The sequence below is a fragment of the Aedes albopictus genome, chromosome 2 (genome assembly GCF_035046485.1).
Source record: "Aedes albopictus strain Foshan chromosome 2, AalbF5, whole genome shotgun sequence".
NCBI classification, from domain to species: Eukaryota; Metazoa; Arthropoda; class Insecta; order Diptera; family Culicidae; genus Aedes; species Aedes albopictus.
This window is the reverse complement of record NC_085137.1, coordinates 123811864-123833918: the sequence shown is the minus strand read 5'-3', so window position 1 is coordinate 123833918 and position 22055 is coordinate 123811864. Positions and strand designations below refer to the sequence as shown.

Genomic DNA, 22055 nt, shown 5'->3' with positions numbered 1-22055 from the left:
GGACTTCAAGGGTGTCCAGAGGGTGTCATGGGGTTTTCGGAGGGCTCCTGTGAGTCCAGGAGAATTTGTACTTTTTTTCAATGATTTACATAGTTCCATCGGGCGATCTCTAGTATGGTTTGCGCTGACCTCATGTAAACTTCTAAGCAGGTATAACTACGTGAGAATGAAGCTCCTTTGTAGACTATACATAGAGCTAATTGATTGATTGATTTGTCTTTATTTAAGAGACTTTGAGCCCATACATAGAGCTATACAAACAAGTTGCTTAGCTGAAAAACAACTTTCTTATCTGAAATGCAGGGTACTTGGAAGATAGAAGATTCACGTACTCTACCTTGATACCTTGTTGGCTACAAAGTAACTTTACTCCAACGCCGAGCGTATAGTAGAGCATCATCTTCGTCGGTCTTGGGCGATGTTCCTCCAGTTTTCCCGAACGTGTAGGGATCGTAGATCTTCTTCAACCGCGTGCAGCCAGCGAGTTCGCGGCCGCCCACGAAATCGCCTACCTCTACCGGGTTCTCTGCTGAATATTGTTTTCGCTATTCTTTCTTCCGACATTCGCACTACGTGTCCAGCCCACTGAAGTCTGCCGTATTTTATACGTTTCACAATATTCGCATCTTCGTACACTTGGTTCAACTCGTGATTCATGCGTCTGCGCCACACTCCATTTTCTTGTTTCCCACCGAGAATTGTCCGCAGCACTTTGTGCTCAAAAACTCCAAAAGCTTTCCGGTCTACCTCCTTTAACGTCCACGCTTCGTGACCGTAGAGTGCAACCGGAAGAATCAGCGTCTTATACAGAGCGAATTTTGTTTGCGTTTGCAAGTTACGGGACCTAAGCTGGCTACGCAATCCGTAAAAGGCCCTATTCGCAGCTGCAATACGCCTTTTCACTTCACGGGAAACGTCATTGTCACATGTCACTAGTATTCCAAGATAAACAAATTCTTCAACAACTTCAAACACTTCCCCATCAATCACTACCTCAGCACTAACACCACTAGGCCTGCTTCTGTCTCTACCCGCTATCATGTACTTCGTCTTGGTAGAGTTAATCGTCAAGCCTATCCTCGCTGTCTCTCTCTTCAGAGGAGCTTAAGCTTCCTCCACTGCCCTACGATCGATGCCGATGAGATCAATATCGTCCGGAAAACCGAGGAGCATGTGCGACCGTGTGATGATAGAGCCATTCCTCTGCACGCCTGACCTCCTAATCGCTCCTTCGAGTGCAATGTTGAACAATAAATTTGAAAGAGCATCCCCCTGCTTCAACCCATCCAAGGTCACAAACGACGTAGACACTTCGTCCGCGATCCGAATACTTGATTTTGATCCATCCAGCGTTGCGCGTATCAGCCTAATTAGTTTCGCCGGAAAACCATGTTCTGACAATATCTGTCGAAGCTCATTTCTTTTCACTGAATCGTACGCTGCTTTAAAATCAATGAACAGAAGGTGAGTCTGCTAGTTATATTCCCGAAATTTATCTAGGATCATCCGCAGGGTAAACATTTGATCCGTCGTTGATCAGCCCTCACGAAAACCAGCCTGGTATTCGCCGACGAAGGACTCCTCAAGAGGTCGAAGTCTGTTGAACAGGACACGCGACAGTATCTTCTACGCCGAATTTAAAAGGGTAATCCCTCTGTAATTGGCACACTCCAGTCTGTGCCGTTTCTTGTAGTTTGGGCATATGAGGCCATCCAACCAACTGGTGGGCAATTCTTCATCCTCCCAAATCTTTATAATAATCTGGTGGATTGATTGATGTAGCTGCTCGCTTCCGTGCTTAAGAAGTTCGACCGGGATATCGTCCTTCCCAGCAGCCTTGCTGTTTTTCAGCTCCTTAAGGGCCTTTTAAGCCTCATCCAGTGATGGTGGTTCCACTGCTTGACTGTCATCCATTATGTTAATCCTGTTCCTGGGTGCTCCTTCGCTGCTACCATTCAACAAATTTTTGAAGTGCTCCTTCCACCTGGCTGCCACCATTGTTTTGTCTGTCAGCAAATTTCCTTCCCGGTCATTGCTCATGGCGGGCACTGGCGCAGTCTTGTGCCGCGCGCCATTGACAGTTGCATAAAACCTCCGCATATCGTTCCTGTCCATACTTTCCTGCGCTTCAGCAATAACACTCTTTTCGTGTTGCCGTTTTTTCCTGCAGTGGATTCGTTTCTCTTCTGCTCTTGCAACCCTGTACCGCTCTCTGTTCTGCCTGGTACCGGTCACTAGCATTCGACTTCTGGCGGCATTCTTTTCGTTCGGGCTGCAAAACGGTGAGTCGATAAGGAGAGCGTTTAACATAGCTCTGATCCTCACAAGTTCCTACGTCATGCTTCCACGGGTCAAACGATGACAAAGACCGCCAGCTAAGAGTTCTGTGCTTAGCTGGTAGTGCAGCCTGGGCACTGTTGTCCTTCTGACTTCAGCTAGATTGAGGAGGTACGTCCCGAGCGTCTGTTCACCAAGGAGGTGCGGCTCAAACAGCGTCTGTTCTGGCATCCAGCGGCTGAGTATGAAATGCTGTATTGCGTCAACTATACCTAAGAAGGCAGCCCCTTCAACGCGGCCCCGGTAAGGTAGCCTGCTGAAAACCTTCAAACATCCAGAAAAGCAAGAGTAGAGTAAACGGATTGAATCAACGGCAACAGACCCGGCAACGAATAAAGAAGATTCACACCATGATATAAAAACAAGATTCTCGCATGGAAAACAACTTTTTAAATAAATTTTAAAAACTACTTTTTTCTATATTTTAATGTCATGAAAAACATCTTTTTGATCCACAGTGACACCAGCCTATTCCACACCACCAAAAGCTCGATCCGGGGTGGTCTTCAATGCTCTACCACCTCGGCCGGTTCACTTTGAATGGACTGGAAAAATTCTCATCAAGTCAGGGCCGAAACTTCAAAACAGCCAATTTGGATGCTTTTTCACAGTACTTAATCTGGTTTCGATGCGCGGGGGTCGGTTTGTAAGCAGCCGTTTATCACAAAAGGGTGAATGAGCAATCATCGCCTTGTGTGTTGTTAAATGTTTGGGAGCTTTACCCGAGAGGGGAAAAAAGCGATTATACCAGCACACAGCACCACCGGTTGCACCGCATTAGCTTCGGTTAAGCTTCAGCCGGGGGTTAGATGGTAATCATCATCGTTTTTTTTTTCGAGTTTGTGCAACCGATGCGATGGTGTGAAAGATTAGTTTTTCTGACCGTGTGTAGTTTCAAGATTAAGTTAGTGCCCAACAGCTATTGATGGCAGAAGATTTGTACCTACTGCTCTGCCGGTACCGATCATTGAGGTCACTGAGCAGATCACCAATTTGTCATCTTACAAAGTAGCCGTTCTCACGGCGATGTGGGGAAGGTCGTAGGAATAATTAATTTTCTAAATTCATTGAAGACTCAACTCGTAGTGACTGGTGATCTGATTGGATAGTGAATGCGCAGTTTTTGAATGCAATTATCCCCTTAGGGCGATTTCAACATAGTGAAAACGAATCGCTGTCATGCCATTTTTTTCTCAGATTGTTGATGATAGAAGCTACATACAGAGTGTTTTTGGATATTGCCAGATCTTTCACGAATGTTGATTATGATCTGTTGATGAATCCCAATGAGAAGTAGACCTTGGTATGGAAATTTCAATGTTTGTACAATATACAAACCGAATATTTTTAACTAAGCTTAGCTTAAACTGACATGTCAATGGTTGCTCCTCTGTGATTGATCTGATCTTGTATGAAATGCAATGAGTTCTAACTGAACCAGGGCTGGGATATCCCAATTATTCTCAAAGTGCAATTTAAGCAGCTCATACATTTTGAATCAAAACTGGTGTCGGCCAAGTCCTTACAGTCAATTATATAATAACATAATGGTATTGCAGTGAACTTTGCAAACCCAACGACTAAAACCCCTTTATTTCGTTCCAGACGTCATCCAGAACGTGCTGGGTGTCCCCTCAACCTGCGTGCACCAGAACGTGGTTCGTCAGTGCCGGTTGTCATTTTCCTGCTGGCTGGAAGGTGGCCGCCATGTCGCTGGATGCGGCGACAGTCGATGGCTGTTCTCGTGTTGCGTCAAGGACAATGAAGTTTCCTCGTCTTCCGCTATGATCACTTCCAAGCTGGCGTTTGCTGCACCGATGCGACCCATGGTTGCACCCGTTCCGGTGGTTCCCATGAAGACGATGTCCTATGCGGCTCCGAAGAAGAGCAGTTTTCTCCGGAGGCGATCCGATCAGATGGGGAACATGGTAAGTTGAGGAATTCTTCTAGCATTACCAAGAAAATATCTAATCAACGTAATTCTCACAGGACTGTGGCATCCCTCGAACGGCGCAGAACACCCTTCAGAAACGCATCATCGGAGGCCGAACGGCCAACTTCGCAGAATACCCCTGGCAAGCGCACATCCGAATAGCCGAGTACCAGTGCGGTGGAGTTCTTGTGTCGAGAATGTTCATAGCAACGGCAGCTCACTGTATCCAACAGGCCCGTCTCAAGGACATCGTCATCTACCTCGGCGAGCTGGACACCCAGAACTCCGGAAAAATAGTCGAGCCGCTTCCGGCGGAAAAACACCGCGCCGAGATGAAAATCGTCCATCCGAAGTTCCTGTTCCGAATGACGCAGCCGGACCGATACGATCTGGCACTGCTCAAGCTGACCCGGCCGGCCGGTTACAAAACGCACATTCTGCCGATTTGTCTTCCGGTGAGGCCGCTGGAGCTGATCGGCCGGAAGGGCATCATCGCCGGGTGGGGCAAAACCGATGCCAACATGGGCCAGACGGGGACCAACATTCTGCGGACAGCAGCGGTGCCGATTATTAGTAACTTTTTGTTTACTGTGCAATTCGTTAGACCTGCTTCGAGAACGCTCTAATCCGTTGATCTGTTTTAGGTACAAAAGAGTGCCTTCGGTGGCACAATAGCAAACACATCAATGTGGAGCTCTACAATGAAATGTTTTGTGCGGGTCACTCGGACGGACATCAGGATGCCTGTTTAGGTAAGTTTAAAACAAGTTGTGTATGACTGGTTCAAGCTTAATGGACCGTATTTCTGATTACTTATATTTTTGTTGGACTGTTATCTAATGTTCACAATATGTCCTTTCCACTGTAATAAACTAATTATTGCTACTTTCTTGATTTTAGTGTTCTTTAAGAGCCAACGAGGACGTGTGCAGTTTCTTCGGCTGCATATCGCGTCCGCGCTCTACCTATTTGCGCATTACCGTTGAATGTTTCGTTTTCTTGAATACATATACTGTTCATGGTCAATAGTTTTAACGTAGATAACTATAGGGGTTTGCCCGCTTCTCCTCGAAGGATTTCCACCGTCTGGTAACGGACGGCTCAGAAGACCTTTTTTATATTGCTAACGTAACACTGAGCACCACTGACAAAGTATATCTGGGTGGTATCTTTCTTGTAACTATCACGTTCACACTATCACAAACCGTTGCTCAAATTTAAGCAACACAAATTACACGGACAACTTCATGGAACATTTTCGGATAGGAACCAGAAGGTGGGCTTCACTTTTCCTTTTCTCTTAGGATTGGGGGAACCTGTTTAACAGACACCTGACCGGAAGCCCAGGTATCCTTATCTCCAATTAGTGAAGTTCGCACTCTCGAAGTTAGCTGCTCAGTCTTGCCTAGCTAGGGACTCTGTGACTCCCCATTTCAGAAGGAAAATTCCTGAAAGAATCTCAAAGAAATTTTCTGAGGATTTTCCAGAAGGAATTTCATCCAAATTAGCCGATAAGTACTTTGCAACTTACCACGGTAGCTTTTGGTACTTAACGCCACGCCCCAAGCCGTGCCGCCGTATTTTTAGCATGGACGAGGCGACACTAGCCAAAAGCTTGCGCTTACAGACTGACATACAAATAGAGGTAAAAAACAATAGAGTAGTCAATTCCACTTCTTCGATCGATTCACCGTAGATCTCTAGGGTAACGTCACCCCCACCGGGAATTTCAACCTCAACACCTCAAAATCGTACATGACATTCAATAACACCGAGCTCAGGATGGAACCTTGCGAGACACCTGAAGTTACACGAAAGTACTTCGGACCCACCTTTGTCGTAAACTAGTACTTGATTCTGGAAGTAACTTATACAGATACTTAGATATCCCCAGACGGATGAGCACACCGGCAATAGCTGCCCAACTAGCGCATTCCTCACATCCGGAGTCACTACTGCTCAGTAGTAAATCCCCCTCATCTTACGCTGGAGTGCTAGCTCGGTGGTTTTTTGTAACCGTCAACATAGCGTCTTCTGTTGAGAGATGCGTGGGTGTTTAGTATCAAGTATTGTGTTGTTCTTCTCTTTGAGTACATCACCACTATGACGCGACAATATCCGTTTGTCATGGGTAAATATCAAGCGACCATCTGACGAGGGTGGTTGATTGTTTGCTTTCTGCGTAAGAAGAACCATAGCAGGACAGTTTACATGGCATTAAAGTTAAAAGGTTATATCACTTATCAGAGTGAATCCCGATCCAATAATATCTTTCCTAAAAAATAGACAAACATTCCTGCAGCCTTTGGTGGAGACGTACGGTAAATGCCAACTTTCACATAACAAAGGTTGATACTAATATTCCTTTTCTCTCTACCAATCTGACTGCAAGGACGTGACCGGTGCCGTTATTGCACCGCTAAAAAGAGCCTCTGTAGGTTGCACACAGCACAGCTAAAAATAATGAGATTTACGCGTCATGTAAACTTCATTTTGGTCATGTAAACTTAATTTTATGATGGTTTACATTATATATCATGTAAATTTGTGTTATATGTCATGTAAACACTCAGAGTCATGCTGAATTACATGACATATAATGGAAGTTTACATGATATTTTATGATTTTTACATGATATGTCATGTAAACTTTTGTGATATCCCACGCTCCAATTATGTGCATCATATGTCACAGAACTTTACACTCTTTTTTCGACCTGTGAGGGATGGGACCATTCATTTGCAAAAAGTTACATTTACTTGCTATTATCTCAGTTCAGAATCATGCTATGGAAAAACAATGTATGGATGCATGTAACCTTGTAGTTTTATCTGAAAGTTTGCCGAATAACATTGGGTTCGCACACGCGGTAAATGTAAATTAGGGTATCGGGATGCTTCGTTGGCATAGTCCCCTCGTTCGGCCTATCTCAATGTAAACCAAAATCTCAAACAAACACGCATAACTGGATATCGGAAAAGCTATGCGCCAATCAACTGTAACATTTCGTTTCAATTTTAGCACTTTGGAGCATAAAAATTGAATGAAAATGTCACTTTTTTTAGCTTTTGTAGACGTCATGATTCTTCGGCTTAGTGGGTAGTCTATACACATGATCATAAATGGTATGATTCTGGAACATTTCGAATTGACTTTTCAATAACTGAATATTTGATGCGACGGTCAAAGACGCTATTTTGAACTTGTGTATTTGTTTTCAACGAATAATAACTATTTTACAAATTTAATGTGGGCCGAATTTTGAGGACTTTTTTTCACTATGCACCCAAATCTTGGCCCATCAGTAAACTAATGTCAAAAACAGCGATAAAAAGACGTCAACAACATTTCTTGCGTAAGAAGAGAAAGAACGAACAGCAAGAAAGATTTTGTGCGCGGTGACTGTAAAAATATAACCCAATTATAGGGTTGCGATGTTTTCGTTACTAAATTAAGAAAGAACTTTAGTTAAAGTGATTTATTTATAGTTTTTTTGAAAATTTGGCTGCGAAAATGTAATTTAAAAGTAAGATTGGTGAACAAACAGAGATAATACTTCAACAGAAATATTGAAAAAATGAGATAATTAGTGGTTCTAGTGCATGGAAAGGAATAGGCCAACGTTGTATCCACTAATAGGCCAATTTTTGTACCATAGACCAACGTTGCATACCATAGTATCCAATCTTTTCAGCTTAATTAGGTAAATTCTTGAATATTTACGTAAGTTTGCTTCCAATTGGTGAAACATGCACTGCCTAGAGTGTGTAATAGGGTATTATTTCTAGTGCTATTAATTCATGAGTTATGGTCAAAATTGTCAAGGCGGCTTGCAAATTAGGCCAAGGAATGGTACATATACCCTACATTCACGCCGTGGAGAGTTCCGTTTGCTGCCCTCTGTTGACTTAACTATTGATTCTACGCTAATATATTCTTCTACAAAGTTTCAGATAAAACAAAACTGAAAAAGTGTTCCATACATTGATTTTTTCTACGATGCTTCTGAAGCGAGTTAACAGCAAGTGAATGTAAATGAATGATTCCATCCTTGTGCACAGTGCATTGTGCAACTTTCATTAGTTCGGGTCAATCACGGTCCAGTCAACCAGTGATCGTATAAGATGTTGCATAAGATGTTAACGTGGAGGCGATATGCGTACATTTTACATGCCCCTAGATGGAGGCATGCACGCATATGGCCTCCACTTTATGATCTTATACAACATCTTTTACGATTGCTGGTTGTCTGGGGGAGTAATAATCATAGATACTAGCCATAGATATGTGCAGCCAGTATAAGCTAAGCTAAGCTACGACAACATAGCGTATTCTGTCGAACTCCCCTTCCGGATCCGAACTCAACAGACCGTTTATGCCCCCGGTTCGCCTCAACATTCTTTTAAGGATGATCTTCTCGAGTACCTTCCCCGCCGTGTCGATCAAGCATTCTGGCAAGGCTACTTTCAACCTTCCGTAACTCGCACGGTTGGCCACCATCGTCAACACTACGCGAATGCCGAGTACAAAAAGCGAGATTTTTTCAACTTGTTGTTCAAAATACAACAGCGCGATCGCTCGTGAGTTAAGACCAGGTTCGGTGCACCGTCCGAACGTGGGGCATTACCTATGCTGAGGAACTTTGCCATCCCTGCAAATTTCTCACCACCTCGACAATCTCCTAATCGCCAGCTGCAATCCCAAGCTGTCCTACGAAAGGAAGCCTAGGACTAGGATCATGACGCGGAAAAAGCCCCTCGATGATTTCCTCCAACATCTATGGAGATTACTCTGTAGGAGCCAATACAACTCTTGTCTTGGCCATAACAATCCTGTAGGTATCATCCCCATCATCTTTCTCTTACCCGCTGCCTGCTGTTGTTGTAGTCGATATTGTAGCGAACCGCCAGGTGTTCTTTGTGAGTGTAGGCATCGTCTACCTTCCAGTTCGAACTACTTGTTAGGCCAGGACTTCAAAAAGTAACGTCGATAATCGTTTCCGCTCTGATCTGACTACATGTATTTTTGGTACCGATATTAGGCAGATCGTTATCAAGCATGACCAGTGTCTCTAGCAGGATCTGCCCCGCTGGATCGTCAAACGGCTTTCCCATTCCACGGCCCAGGCAGTGAAGTCATCCGCTATTACCAACGGCCTTCGCCCTAGCAGCACGGTTGTCATACAGGCCAGCATCTGCGAGAACTGCTCGATCGACCTCCGCGAAGGCGCATAACACAAAAGAAGACCTCGTTTATCTTGGCGCCCTTACAAGTAGTAAACGTCAAATTCTGAACGGGGTATTGACCCTTCGTCCATATCGCCGCCATTTTTCTGCACCTGTTCAAGACCCAATGTTTCTTATCGGCAGGTACTCGTTATGGGTCCAATATGATGGAGATAACCATCCTCCACTCCGCAACTGCCTTACAATGCAGTTGCTGGGCTGCGTTATAGTGATTCAGGTTCCGCTGCGTTATCTGCACTGTGGTTTTTCTGATGTGGCTCTTCTGAAGGCCGGGAGCCTTGATCCCCTTATTGGGAGCTTGCTGTTCGCGGATTTCCCGGCACGAATCAGCCACTTGGGAATTCGGGCAGCCTTGTGCCTTCCGACCTTCACTGCCACTTCGCATATACAGCCTATACCTGTCAGGGCCGTTGTAGTCCCATGACTTGTGTCCTGGTTCCAGTCACTTGAAGCAAACCTCCGTTGGCTCGTGCACCAGCAAACCTTGAGCTGTACCAAGGCTACTGCCGCACCCTTCAGTAACCACATGGATGCGGTGGCCAGCTTCACCTCGCACTGTTGCCGCAGTGTCGGGACGAGCTCTTTCGCGTCAGTGATCTTATATAGGTTATGTTGCAAAGGGGGCAAGGGGGACACTTCCACCGGGCTGTTAGCAGCACTATCAAGATGTTCGTTTGTGCAGCTTTAAACTGCAATAAAGTTTATTAATTAAATAGGTACATATGTGTAGGAATTTCATATAGCTCACACTTTTCGGTGTACTTGCAAAGTATGCACACAACCTCTGCTTGCCCGATACAACGTTATACACTAAAACCCCAATTTTCGCTCAAAACGGGGGGAGCGTAAATTGGGGGAGCGTAACTTGGGGGGAGCGCTATTTGGGAATTAGTGCGTAAATCGGGGGAGTGTATTTTTTCAGTTTTATCATTAGTTTGTGAAGATCGACATCACAAAGTTCTTAAACTGTGTAAAGGTTATACAGTGACCCCACACCGATGAATCACCTTAATTTTTGTACACTATTTATGAATCACCATGTTGATCAAATGGAGTGATCCATAAACTGTGGTCATTTTTGCCGATTCATAAATTGTGGGGCCACTGTAAGTTATTTAACTACAATCAATAATTTAGCAGTTTTGCTAAGTTCAGTGGTTCCCAACCTACGGTCATGGGCCATGCGAATTTCTCAAGAACCAAAGGTGTGAGGATAAAGTTAAAAGGTTTTTCGCATTCTGCACTTCAGGGAGTATGTACTTATTACAATGTAGTTGTATTGCAAAGATCAGTGGTTTCCAAACTATGGTCACGGGCCACGTAAATATTTCAAGAACCGGAGATGCTAGGAAGAAGAGCAAATGTTTTACGGATTGATCATCTCAAGGATCAGTATCTCTGATATTGATATGTTGAAAAATCAGTGGTTTCCAATCTATGGCCACGGGCCACGTGAATATCTCAAGAACCGAAAGTGCTTGAAAGAAGAGCAAATGTTTTACGGATTGATCATATCAAGATCAGTATCTCTGATATTGATATGTTGAAAAATCAGTGGTTTCCAATCTATGGTCACGGGCCACGTGAATTTCTCAAGAACCGAAAGTGCTTGAAAGAAGAGCAAATGTTTTACGGATTGATCATATCAAGGATCAGTATCTCTGATATTGATATGTTGAAAAATCAGTGGTTTCCAATCTATGGCCACGGGCCACGTGAATATCTCAAGAACCGAAAGTGCTTGAAAGAAGAGCAAATGTTTTACGGATTGATCATATCAAGATCAGTATCTCTGATATTGATAAGTTGAAAAATCAGTGGTTTCCAATCTATGGTCACGGGCCACGTGAATATCTCAAGAACCGAAAGTGCTAGAAAGAAGAGCAGATGTTTTACGGATTGATCATCTCAAGAATCAGTATCTCTGATATTGATATGTTGAAAAATCAGTGGTTTCCAATCTATGGTCACGGGCCACGTGAATATCTCAAGAACCGAAAGTGCTTGAAAGAAGAGCAAATGTTTTACTGATTGATCATATCAAGGATCAGTATCTCTGATATAGATATGTTGAAAAATCAGTGGTTTCCAATCTATGGTCACGGGCCACGTGAATATCTCAAGAACCGAAGGTGTTAGGAAGAAAAGCAAATATTTTACGGATTGATCATCTCAAGGATCAGAATCTCTGAAATTGATATGTTAAAAAATCAGTGGTTTCCAATCTATGGTCACGGGCCACGTGAATATCTCAAGAACCGAAAGTGTTAGGAAGAAAGCATATGCTTTACGGAATTTTATCTCAAGGATCAGTATCTCTGATATTGATATGTTGATAAATCAGTGGTTTCCAATCCATGGTCACGGGCCATGCAAATTTCTCAAGAACCGAAGGTGTTAGGAAGAAAAGCAAATGTTTTACGGATTGATCATCTCAAGAATCAGTATCTCTGATATTGATATGTTGAAAAATCAGTGGTTTCCAATCTATGGTCACGGGCCACGTGAATATCTCAAGAACCGAAAGTGCTAGAAAGAAAAGCAAATGTTTTACGGATTGATCATCTCAAGGATCAGTATCTCTGATATAGATATGTTGAAAAATCAGAGGTTTTCAATCTATGGTCACGGGCCACGTGAATATCTCGAGAACCGAAAGTGCTAGGAAGAGCAAAGTTTAAGTTTCAGATCATTTGGCAGAATGTCGTTTGGCTGAACGCCATTTGGCCGAATACAATCTGGCCGAAAGGGTCGTTTTTCCGAATGCCGTTTGGCCGAATCATGATCAAAAGAATTCAGTGGAAGTTTTTGACATTCTAATTGCCAATATGATCATCAGAAGTATTTCATTATTTCAATCATAGGCTATTCTTTCTAGTTTTGATAATAATTGATTAGTTGGCGTTGAAGCTACCGATATTTTATAAAGTTTTTTCCTTCTTTGAATCATAGGCTGTTCTTTTGGGACATACTGAAACAACAAACAATCACTTTATTTCATGATCACGGAGCTTCCCGTGCGCAAGAAATCCAGAACCCGATGCAGCGAACCCAACGATACAGCAGAGGATACGTAGCAGGAACCCATCAGAACCAATATCCAGCTAAACTGTTTCTTTTATTTTAGATTCATTATTAACTGACACGAATGCACTCTTAGTGTAAAATGTCATAAATAAATAAAAAAAACTTTATTTCATCATTCATTTTTCCGGCATTCGACCAAACGACCCATTCGGCCAAATGGAGTTCGGCCAAATGACCCGGGACCCTTTAATATAATGCTGGTGATGGCACAAATTTCCCAAATGGAGAAGAACATGCCTCTAGAGCCGACCTACTGATCATGCTGCTTGATCTACATAATTTGAAAAGCCGATTTCACTTCCTCATCGCCTTTTAGATTCTTGAGGAATGGCCCGTAACTACAGTTTGTAAACCCCTGATGTTAACAATACCAGAATATTGTAATAAATACTCCTTGAGATGCAGAATCTTACAAACATTCACTCTTCTTCCTCGGCCTTTAGGATCTTGCGAAAACAGCATGGCCTGTGACCCCAGCTTGAGAACCACTGAATCTCTCATCTCTCATCTCCCAGCTTGAGAACCACTGAATCTCATCTCTCATCTCATCTCTCATCTCTCATCTCTCATCTCTCATCTCTCATCTCTCATCTCTCATCTCTCATCTCTCATCTCTCATCTCTCATCTCTCATCTCTCATCTCTCATCTCTCATCTCTCATCTCTCATCTCTCATCTCTCATCTCTCATCTCTCATCTCTCATCTCTCATCTCTCATCTCTCATCTCTCATCTCTCATCTCTCATCTCTCATCTCTCATCTCTCATCTCTCATCTCTCATCTCTCATCTCTCATCTCTCATCTCTCATCTCTCATCTCTCATCTCTCATCTCTCATCTCTCATCTCTCATCTCTCATCTCTCATCTCTCATCTCTCATCTCTCATCTCTCATCTCTCATCTCTCATCTCTCATCTCTCATCTCTCATCTCTCATCTCTCATCTCTCATCTCTCATCTCTCATCTCTCATCTCTCATCTCTCATCTCTCATCTCTCATCTCTCATCTCTCATCTCTCATCTCTCATCTCTCATCTCTCATCTCTCATCTCTCATCTCTCATCTCTCATCTCTCATCTCTCATCTCTCATCTCTCATCTCTCATCTCTCATCTCTCATCTCTCATCTCTCATCTCTCATCTCTCATCTCTCATCTCTCATCTCTCATCTCTCATCTCTCATCTCTCATCTCTCATCTCTCATCTCTCATCTCTCATCTCTCATCTCTCATCTCTCATCTCTCATCTCTCATCTCTCATCTCTCATCTCTCATCTCTCATCTCTCATCTCTCATCTCTCATCTCTCATCTCTCATCTCTCATCTCTCATCTCTCATCTCTCATCTCTCATCTCTCATCTCTCATCTCTCATCTCTCATCTCTCATCTCTCATCTCTCATCTCTCATCTCTCATCTCTCATCTCTCATCTCTCATCTCTCATCTCTCATCTCTCATCTCTCATCTCTCATCTCTCATCTCTCATCTCTCATCTCTCATCTCTCATCTCTCATCTCTCATCTCTCATCTCTCATCTCTCATCTCTCATCTCTCATCTCATCTCTCATCTCATCTCTCATCTCATCTCTCATCTCATCACATGTCATCGTTCCCTAACTCTCTATCCTATCCTCTAACCTCCCATCTACCCTACCTTCTACCCTACCTTCTACCCTACCCTCTACCCTGCCTTTTACCCCACCCTCTACTTTAACACACTACCCTAACCCTCAACCTTACCCTCAACCCTACCCTCTACCCTACCATCAACCCTACCATTACCCTACCTTCAACCATACACTGTAACATAACCCTTTACCCTACCTTCTACTCTACCCTCTACCCTAACCCTCAACCGTGCCCTCTACCCTACCTTTTACCCTACCCTGTTACATAATCCTCTACCCTACCTTCTATCCAACCTTCTTCCCTACCCTCTACCATACCCTCCACCCAACCCTCTACCATACCCTCCACCCAACCCTCTACCCTAACGCTCAACCCTCTACCCTAACTTTTACCCTACCCTGTAACATGACCCTCTTTCCTACCTTCTACCCTACCTTTTATCCTACCCTCTACTCTACCTTCTTCCCTACCCTCTACCCTACCCTCCACTCTACCCTCTACCCTCACTCTCAACCCTACCCTCTACCCTACCCTCTACCCTACCTTTTATCCTACCTTCCACCCTACCCTGTAACAAACCCTCTACTCTACATTCTACCCTACCTTCTACCCTAACCCTCTACCCTACCTTCTATCCTACCTTCTACCCTAATCCTCTACCCTACCGTCTACCCTATATTTTACCCTAAACTCTGCCTTACCTTCTACTTCTACCCTACCCTCTAACAAAACCCTCTACCCTACCCTCTACCCTAATCATCTACCCTACCCTCTACCCTACCCTCTACCCTAACCCTCTGTCCTAGTCTCTCCTCGAACCCTCTACCTAACCCTCTACCCAACCCTCTATCTTACCTTCTACCCTAACTTGTTACTTGTTCCCGAATACCTAAAACCCCAATTTACGCCAAAGGAGCGTAAATTGGGGGAGCGCTATTTGAGAATTAGTGCGTAAATGGGGGGAGCGTTATTTGGGAATTAGTGCGTAAATCGGGGGGCGCAAATTGAGTTTGGCGCAAATAAAGTGAGCGTAAATTGGGGTTTTAGTGTAGTTGGAATTCAACTGCAAGCAACATAGTTAGTAGTTTCAAAGGTTTAGCATAGTTATAATATTTTACCTAGTCAACAGGACAGTAATAGAATAACTGCAAATTCACAGCTATTGAACTTGGCGATTCTAACCTAATTTAAGTGAGAAATGATATAACAATTTTGTTTAGGATTTTCATTTAGGTAGAGTATAACAAATTCTTACTGTATCGCACGAACTAGGTTTTAGAATTCACTTTAGGGTTTTCCAATTGTAGGGTAACGAATTCAAATTAGATTTTAACAAATTAATCGTAGATTCACAGAACTTGCTCCTGCTGATGTTCTCCGCATGTAGATTTTCTATTGTCCTCGACTTCATCAGCATTTGACATCTCCCCGCCGTCATTAAGCAACGGCGACACTTCAGATGTTTGGCCAGCAGCAGTGTGGCCAGCGGTAACAGGTTATTTCACCTCAAGCGTTGCCTCCGCTATAGGAGCCCTCACCTCGACAACCTCACCAAGGACCACTACCACCAGACTTTTGTGGGCGGTACCTTTACGCTTCTTATCACGCTTGAGCTCGAGAATCATTTTACCAATACGAGTACGTCGGCTCCCAGATCCACGAGCTTGGCGTCGCTCCTCATCGCCTTCAAGACTTCCGAGTACTTAGACTATTCAGTCTTGATGACGCTTCTCACGCCTGGCGCCTACCCTTCTATGTCTCTCAGGTTGTATGTCTCCACTCACCTGCTCATACTTTGCCTTCTTTTTCTCTTCTTTTGCTCCACAATGATCCAGGGGTCTGCCCCCCCTCCTAACCCGCCCTAACATGTGGTTGCTGAGGACCTACCAATGATCGCAACCCTCTGTTTCCTTCAATCCGGGATGGGCTGGCTTTTTCTAGCCCACCCTTCTCAGCTTTCCGGGACGCCTGGCTAGTGTTCGCTTTACCGGCATTACTGCCGACTTCCGCGTTAACAACCACCTGGCATTGCGGGCGCCGCCTGGTAGCCCCTCACCTGACGAACGTTCCACACGACTTCCAAACCTGCCATTTGTTCGAACGCCATTTGGCCGAATGTCGTTTGGTCGAATGCCGTTTGCCCGAATTATGATCAAAATAATTCAGAGGTAGTTTTTACTATCAATATGATCATCAGCAGTATGCCCTTCTTTTAATCATAGGCTATTCTTTCTAATTTTGATATTCAAGGATAAGTTGGCGTTGAAACTATCAAAGATTTTTCCTTCTTTGAATCTGGGCTGTTTTTTCTAGTTCTACTGATGTGCGAAACAGCTAAGTTCATCTTTCATTTCTGGGCCAAACGGCATTCGGCCTAATGGTGTTCGGCCAAATGACCCGGAACCCTTCCGTAATTGCCAGGAGTTTCTTGTGGTCCTTCCTGGTCGCCATCATTGTCTTAGGAAGTCTAACAAGGGCCTACTTAAGGTTCTTGCTAATATTAGACTTCAAGGACGCTCAGTCGGAGCGAAACTGCTGCGCAGCCACTTCCATTGCAGATAGACCATCGCTGTTTTTGTTGATGGCCCTCAACAACCGCGCTCCGGCCATTATCTCACCCGACACACTACATGCGGAGCTGCCTAACGTATTCGATTTCCTCAACGGAGGCCTCGCTAACCCTCTCATTGCAAAGGAGTTAACCTCACCAGTACCACTAAATTGTTCATCTTATGATTGTCGGCTACGCAGCCTTTATCAAATCAAACGATCGATCACCAGACTAAATTTTTGATTTTGATGTATTCTCATTATACGGGAAAAAAGGTCCACTACGCCAGAGCCCTGCATTAACGCGGTAAGGTACAGAATACAGGGTGCGGCAGGAAAAAATGCGAAAAGTTCAAGGCACTATTACACGCTAAATATAGGATATATATGTGTATTTTTTCATGACAGTGTATCAGTCAATGTCTATATTCTAGCACTGAAAAATAAAAATGAACATATTTGATGTTTAACATGTGATAATGTAGGCCTAATAAGCGGATATCAATAAACTGCGCGCCCAATGGTCATTAAACAAAATGACTATAACAGTAACAAAATTAGCTCAAATTTGATGAACAACCAGACCACACTGATCCAGATCCATGTAGTTTCACATACCAGATGAAATAAGTACATATATTTGATGATATTGTAGAGAAAATCAAAAATTTTGTTTTATCAGATGCGAAATTTAGCGACCTGTGCGATTTTTTGCGCTTTGAAAATTCTGGTTGTCTTCATCTTCAGGCGCCGCCCTGTAAAGGTTAGTGACCAAAATGGATTTTTTTTAATTAACTTTTCAGAAAACTAGCCTATTATAGATCATGGAACGTTGAAACATAGATTGGTTAATGTCAAATGGACGAAAATGAGGTTTGAAGTTGAAAAACACTTTCGCATTTTTTCCTGCCGCATACTGTACTGTGGGGTTGCCCAGGTACCCCACTGACGATCGAGTATCTTTTTCACCCCCTCGATCACTAATTGCTCGGCACGGGTCGCTTGACACCTTGAATTGAGGTTAGTAGTCCTATACTTAGCCGTCAACTACACGGCTGACTCGCATGAAGGGAGGGTTCGTCAAGCCCCTTGACTACCGTTCCTACTCTCTCATGTACACTCGGTGTGCTTCAACAGTTTGTTGATGATGATCCTTTTTAGCACTTTCCCCGCCGTGTCCAGCAATCAGAATGGAGTGTATGCCGACAGATCCCCGGGTAGTTTCCACGCCTTTGGCATTAACTCGTTGGGGGCAGTGTTGGTAAACTCGCACTCAAAGCGCACTCATGAACCGCTCCTGCGTGAGCAAACTCGCGCGCGATTCTGAATCATTTTCTCACGCGCGAGATTTTCATGCAAAATCTCGCTCTCACGAGTCAAGCGCCGCAATCTCATTCGCTTGTAAAACGAATCCAAATCAATTTAAACGACAATCTTTGTTGTTATATGCAAGGTTTGATCTTGTTCTGACATACAATCCTAAAAACTTCGTTGTAAATAATAAGTCTACCAAAAAATTAAGGAATGAGTAAAATCACGAGTCAACTCATGCATGATTTTTTCGGCAGTGAGTTTGGCGAGTCAAGAATCGCGCGTGAATCAACTCAACCATGAGATTTGAGAATTTGAGTTTTTACCAACACTGGTTGGGGGATCGCTACAAGGGGTGTCTCGATGGTCTCACTGGTTGGGGCAAAATACAACTAAAAAGCACGGTGAAGGTCAATTAATGTCATTCTAATTTGACGTCTATTTGCCTTCGCATCGCATCTCCTAGAAGTGTTTCGTGACGTATTTCTCGTCACTTGCACGTGTATAGAAAATTATGATCAGTTGGCAGTTGCGCCAACTAACGAATACAATTCGCTAATCGGGGCGCAGTTATGAGTTATGACCACGAATTTCCGCTGTAGGACCAGCTTCTGTAATAGCTACTTTAGAGGCCAGGTTTGGAACGCCGTCCAGACCTGGGGCCTTACCTATGCCAAAGAATTTTACAATCCCTGCATCATCATCAGCTCCCCTAAACCAGCCCTCATTGTTGAAGAATAACTTCTTCCGCCTGCAAGTACATGCCCTTAGCCTAGTCGTCTCTGCTGACTTCGCTCTCTGCCTGCTTTTATTGTAGCCGATTCGTTAGATTGTCGCTGTGAGTTAGGTATTATCTATCCTACATTTCGAACAACTTAACTAACTTATTAGTCTAATTATTACTAATTATTAGTCAAGAACTACAAAAAATAACGTCGATGCTCTGCTCCGCTCCGGTATGGCTAAATCTTTCTTCAGTAACGGCATTTGTCAGACCGTCATCGACATGACGAGTGCCTCTAGCAGGATCTGACCTCGCAGGTTCGTGAAATAGCTTCCCTATTCCACAACAGGCATTGAAGTCACTCATTATAAGGAACGACCTTCAACGCCTTCAACTTATCAGCTCTACCGTCATACAGTCCAACATTTGAGTAAACTGCTCTATCGACCCACGAAGAAGCGCATAGCAGCTCCAAAAAAAAGACTATGTCGACCTTGGCGACCACAAAGCGTTCATTATATGTTAAAATCAGCTCCTTGCTTGGCCATTTCGTCCGTCGTGGCCGTCGTCAATACTACCACCATTTTGATCCGTTCTTCACTTAGTAGCTACTTCACATTGCAGCAGCGTAAAATTGGTTAAGGATCAGCTATGTTCCTAGCACTCTGAGTTATCAGTCGAGACTCTCTTGAAGGCCGGGAGCTTTAGGTCTGCAGGATTTCTGTAGTAGTTCTGACGATCGGTACGTGATATGTGTGATGAATAAAAGAGATATCAGATCTGTAAATAATATCAAAAAATTGTTCCTATTATATATAAGCAATAGTAAAATTCAATATTTCAAGATCAAACGAATAGCTATAATTATTCTAGGAATAGTTCTATGCCAACACAGCGATGGTTCTGCATTTCTGCTGAAATGGATTTGTTGGCAACTTTCGCAACCTATCACTGTTTCCGTGGTGAGTGTAATAATTGTTGGGAAATGGATAGAGCGAGAGAAATTGCGTCTATGAATAATACCAACGTGTTCACTGTGCGTATGAATATTTTAAAACATCCATGTAACTGAAAGCTTCCCCTTGCTTTCCGTGTATCGAAAAAGAGTATACATCTAGGCGCTCACCAAACTACTTTCTTTTACGCTTGAACTCACCTCACTGTACCTACCATTTCACTTTCACAACCATTCTTTCGCAGGCGACTCCGGTGGTCCGCTGATCATCAACGACCGGGGTCGGTTCACGCTGATCGGAATCACCAGTGCCGGGTTCGGGTGCGGAGTGGACCACCAGCCGGGAATCTACCATAACATCCAGAAGACGGTCAAGTGGATACAGAATGTGATTTTAACGGCAAGTTAGGGATCAAGAGAAGAATCTGCTAACAACACACACCCGCACGCGATATGGTGGTGCTGTAACAGCCAGCGCGGTGTGCGATGGAATCAACAGTATTGTTTTTAGAGGAAACTTACGCGAGTTTGCGTCGCGCAACGCGGAAACACTTGCAACTCTCTACTGGTGTCGCTGGTGCCACAGCGGCCCGCAGGATATTTTACCTTTTTAAAACGAAATAAGCTATAAATGTGATGATCTAAAGCTACTATGAAATTTCTGTGAGAATTTTATACGGTACCTACATTTTAAACGGGAAGATGCTTCAACTACTATTACTATTACTACTACTTCGTACTACAACTGCCGCTACTACTCGAAGGGTGATAATCTATTTTTATGGTATTTTAGTGCTATTTTACCTTTTCACCTCTATTGCTAGACACATTGAAATGTGTCGGCTTTTAGAAAGTAGAATATCGTCTTGTAATGGCGATAAAAATAATTTATTATTTCAGGATAGAAAAAAAATAAACATAAATATTTATATGAAATTCTTAACATGACTTTTACTTTATTCACTTCACATATTCCTTTAATCTTCTGAACCACAAGAATTGCGCGTAATTGTGACGGAAAATGACCAAGCGATAGCAAACAGAAATAAATTATGCAAAACAGACTGGCGTTTTCTCTCTACATCGAACTGCAGATATCTCCATTTCATTGATAACATCCGCATACTTATCAATATACTGAAGGATCGCTGTTTTGGGTCTTTGCGCGGCAGGAGAAGGTAGACAGGATGGTCTCAACATATAGAAGTACAATCCGCCTGAACCATGGCCTGTTAGATTCGGTCATAAATTTTTTGTTTTTCCATGGATTTTGATGAAATTTTCACATTTTCCCGAAAAACTCTTCTAGTTTATGATTCCGGGGACATGGGTGCCTAGTCCACATGGTTCCGGAGTTATTCTGGATTGTCTTGGGGTACCAAAACTGGCCACATACTTTGCACAATGTATACCTCAAGATCCCGATGAGGTAGAAGTGTAGTGTCTTGGGCGAATTTGTTCAGCAAGTTAAGAACTAACTGGCAACGACGACATTAGTTCGCGATTCTGTCGCTAGGCGGCGCCAGTGTCAAAAATTATCAAACCCTCATATCTCAGAAACCTGATAAGATAGAATGATGCCGTCTTCGGCAAAGTTCTTCAGTAAGCTCAGAAATATCTGGCAGTAAAGGCTTTGGTTTGGGATTTATCCGCTAGGTGGCGCCTTGTGTCTAAAAAATTCAAATCGTATATAGCACGTATATCTCGATACTCTAATGAGCTACAAGTATGCCACTTCACCAAAGTTGTTCAGTAGGCTAAGAACTATCTTACAATGGCGTCTTTGGGTCGAGAATCGTTCGCTAAGTGGCGCCAGAGTAAAAAATGTTTAAACTCCTGTATCTCAGAATCCTGATAAGATATAATGATGTCGTCTTCAGCGAAGTTCTTCAGCAAGCTTAAAGCTGTTTGACAGTTGAGTATTTGATTCGTGATTTACTCGCTAGGTGGCACCTTGCGTAAAATATTTATACACGTATATCTCGATACTCTAATGAGCTGAAAACATGGCGTTTTCTGAAAAATTGTTCAGCAAGTTGAGATCTATTCGGCAAAGAAGATGCTAGGTGACACCAGCAATCAAAACGTTCAAACAATTTTATCTAAAAAATATGAAAATGTCCTGCAAATTGTTCCGAATGTCAGGTGTTCTTGGTTATGATTTTATTCGAAAAGTTCCGTCTTGTATAAAAAAAAATACTTGTATGAACAACCTAATGAACAAGAAGTATTTCGTTTTCAGCATAGTTGTTCAAAAAGCTAAGTGCTATATGGCAGGATAATGGACG

General features: G+C 43.3%; 1 protein-coding gene across 1 annotated transcript in view; it reads left to right on the top strand.

Moving 5' to 3' along the window:
* The window catches only part of LOC115255251 (plasminogen), a 95291-nt gene extending 74590 nt beyond the window's left edge, over positions 1–20701 (top strand). The window contains exons 3-6 of the mRNA XM_029853198.2: positions 3943–4265; positions 4327–4843; positions 4915–5022; positions 20013–20701. Coding sequence (XP_029709058.1) covers positions 3943–4265; positions 4327–4843; positions 4915–5022; positions 20013–20176 — 1112 coding nt within the window. The 3' untranslated portion in view covers positions 20177–20701. The remainder of the gene's footprint in view (positions 1–3942; positions 4266–4326; positions 4844–4914; positions 5023–20012) is intronic.
* The last annotated feature ends 1354 nt before the right edge of the window (positions 20702–22055 follow it).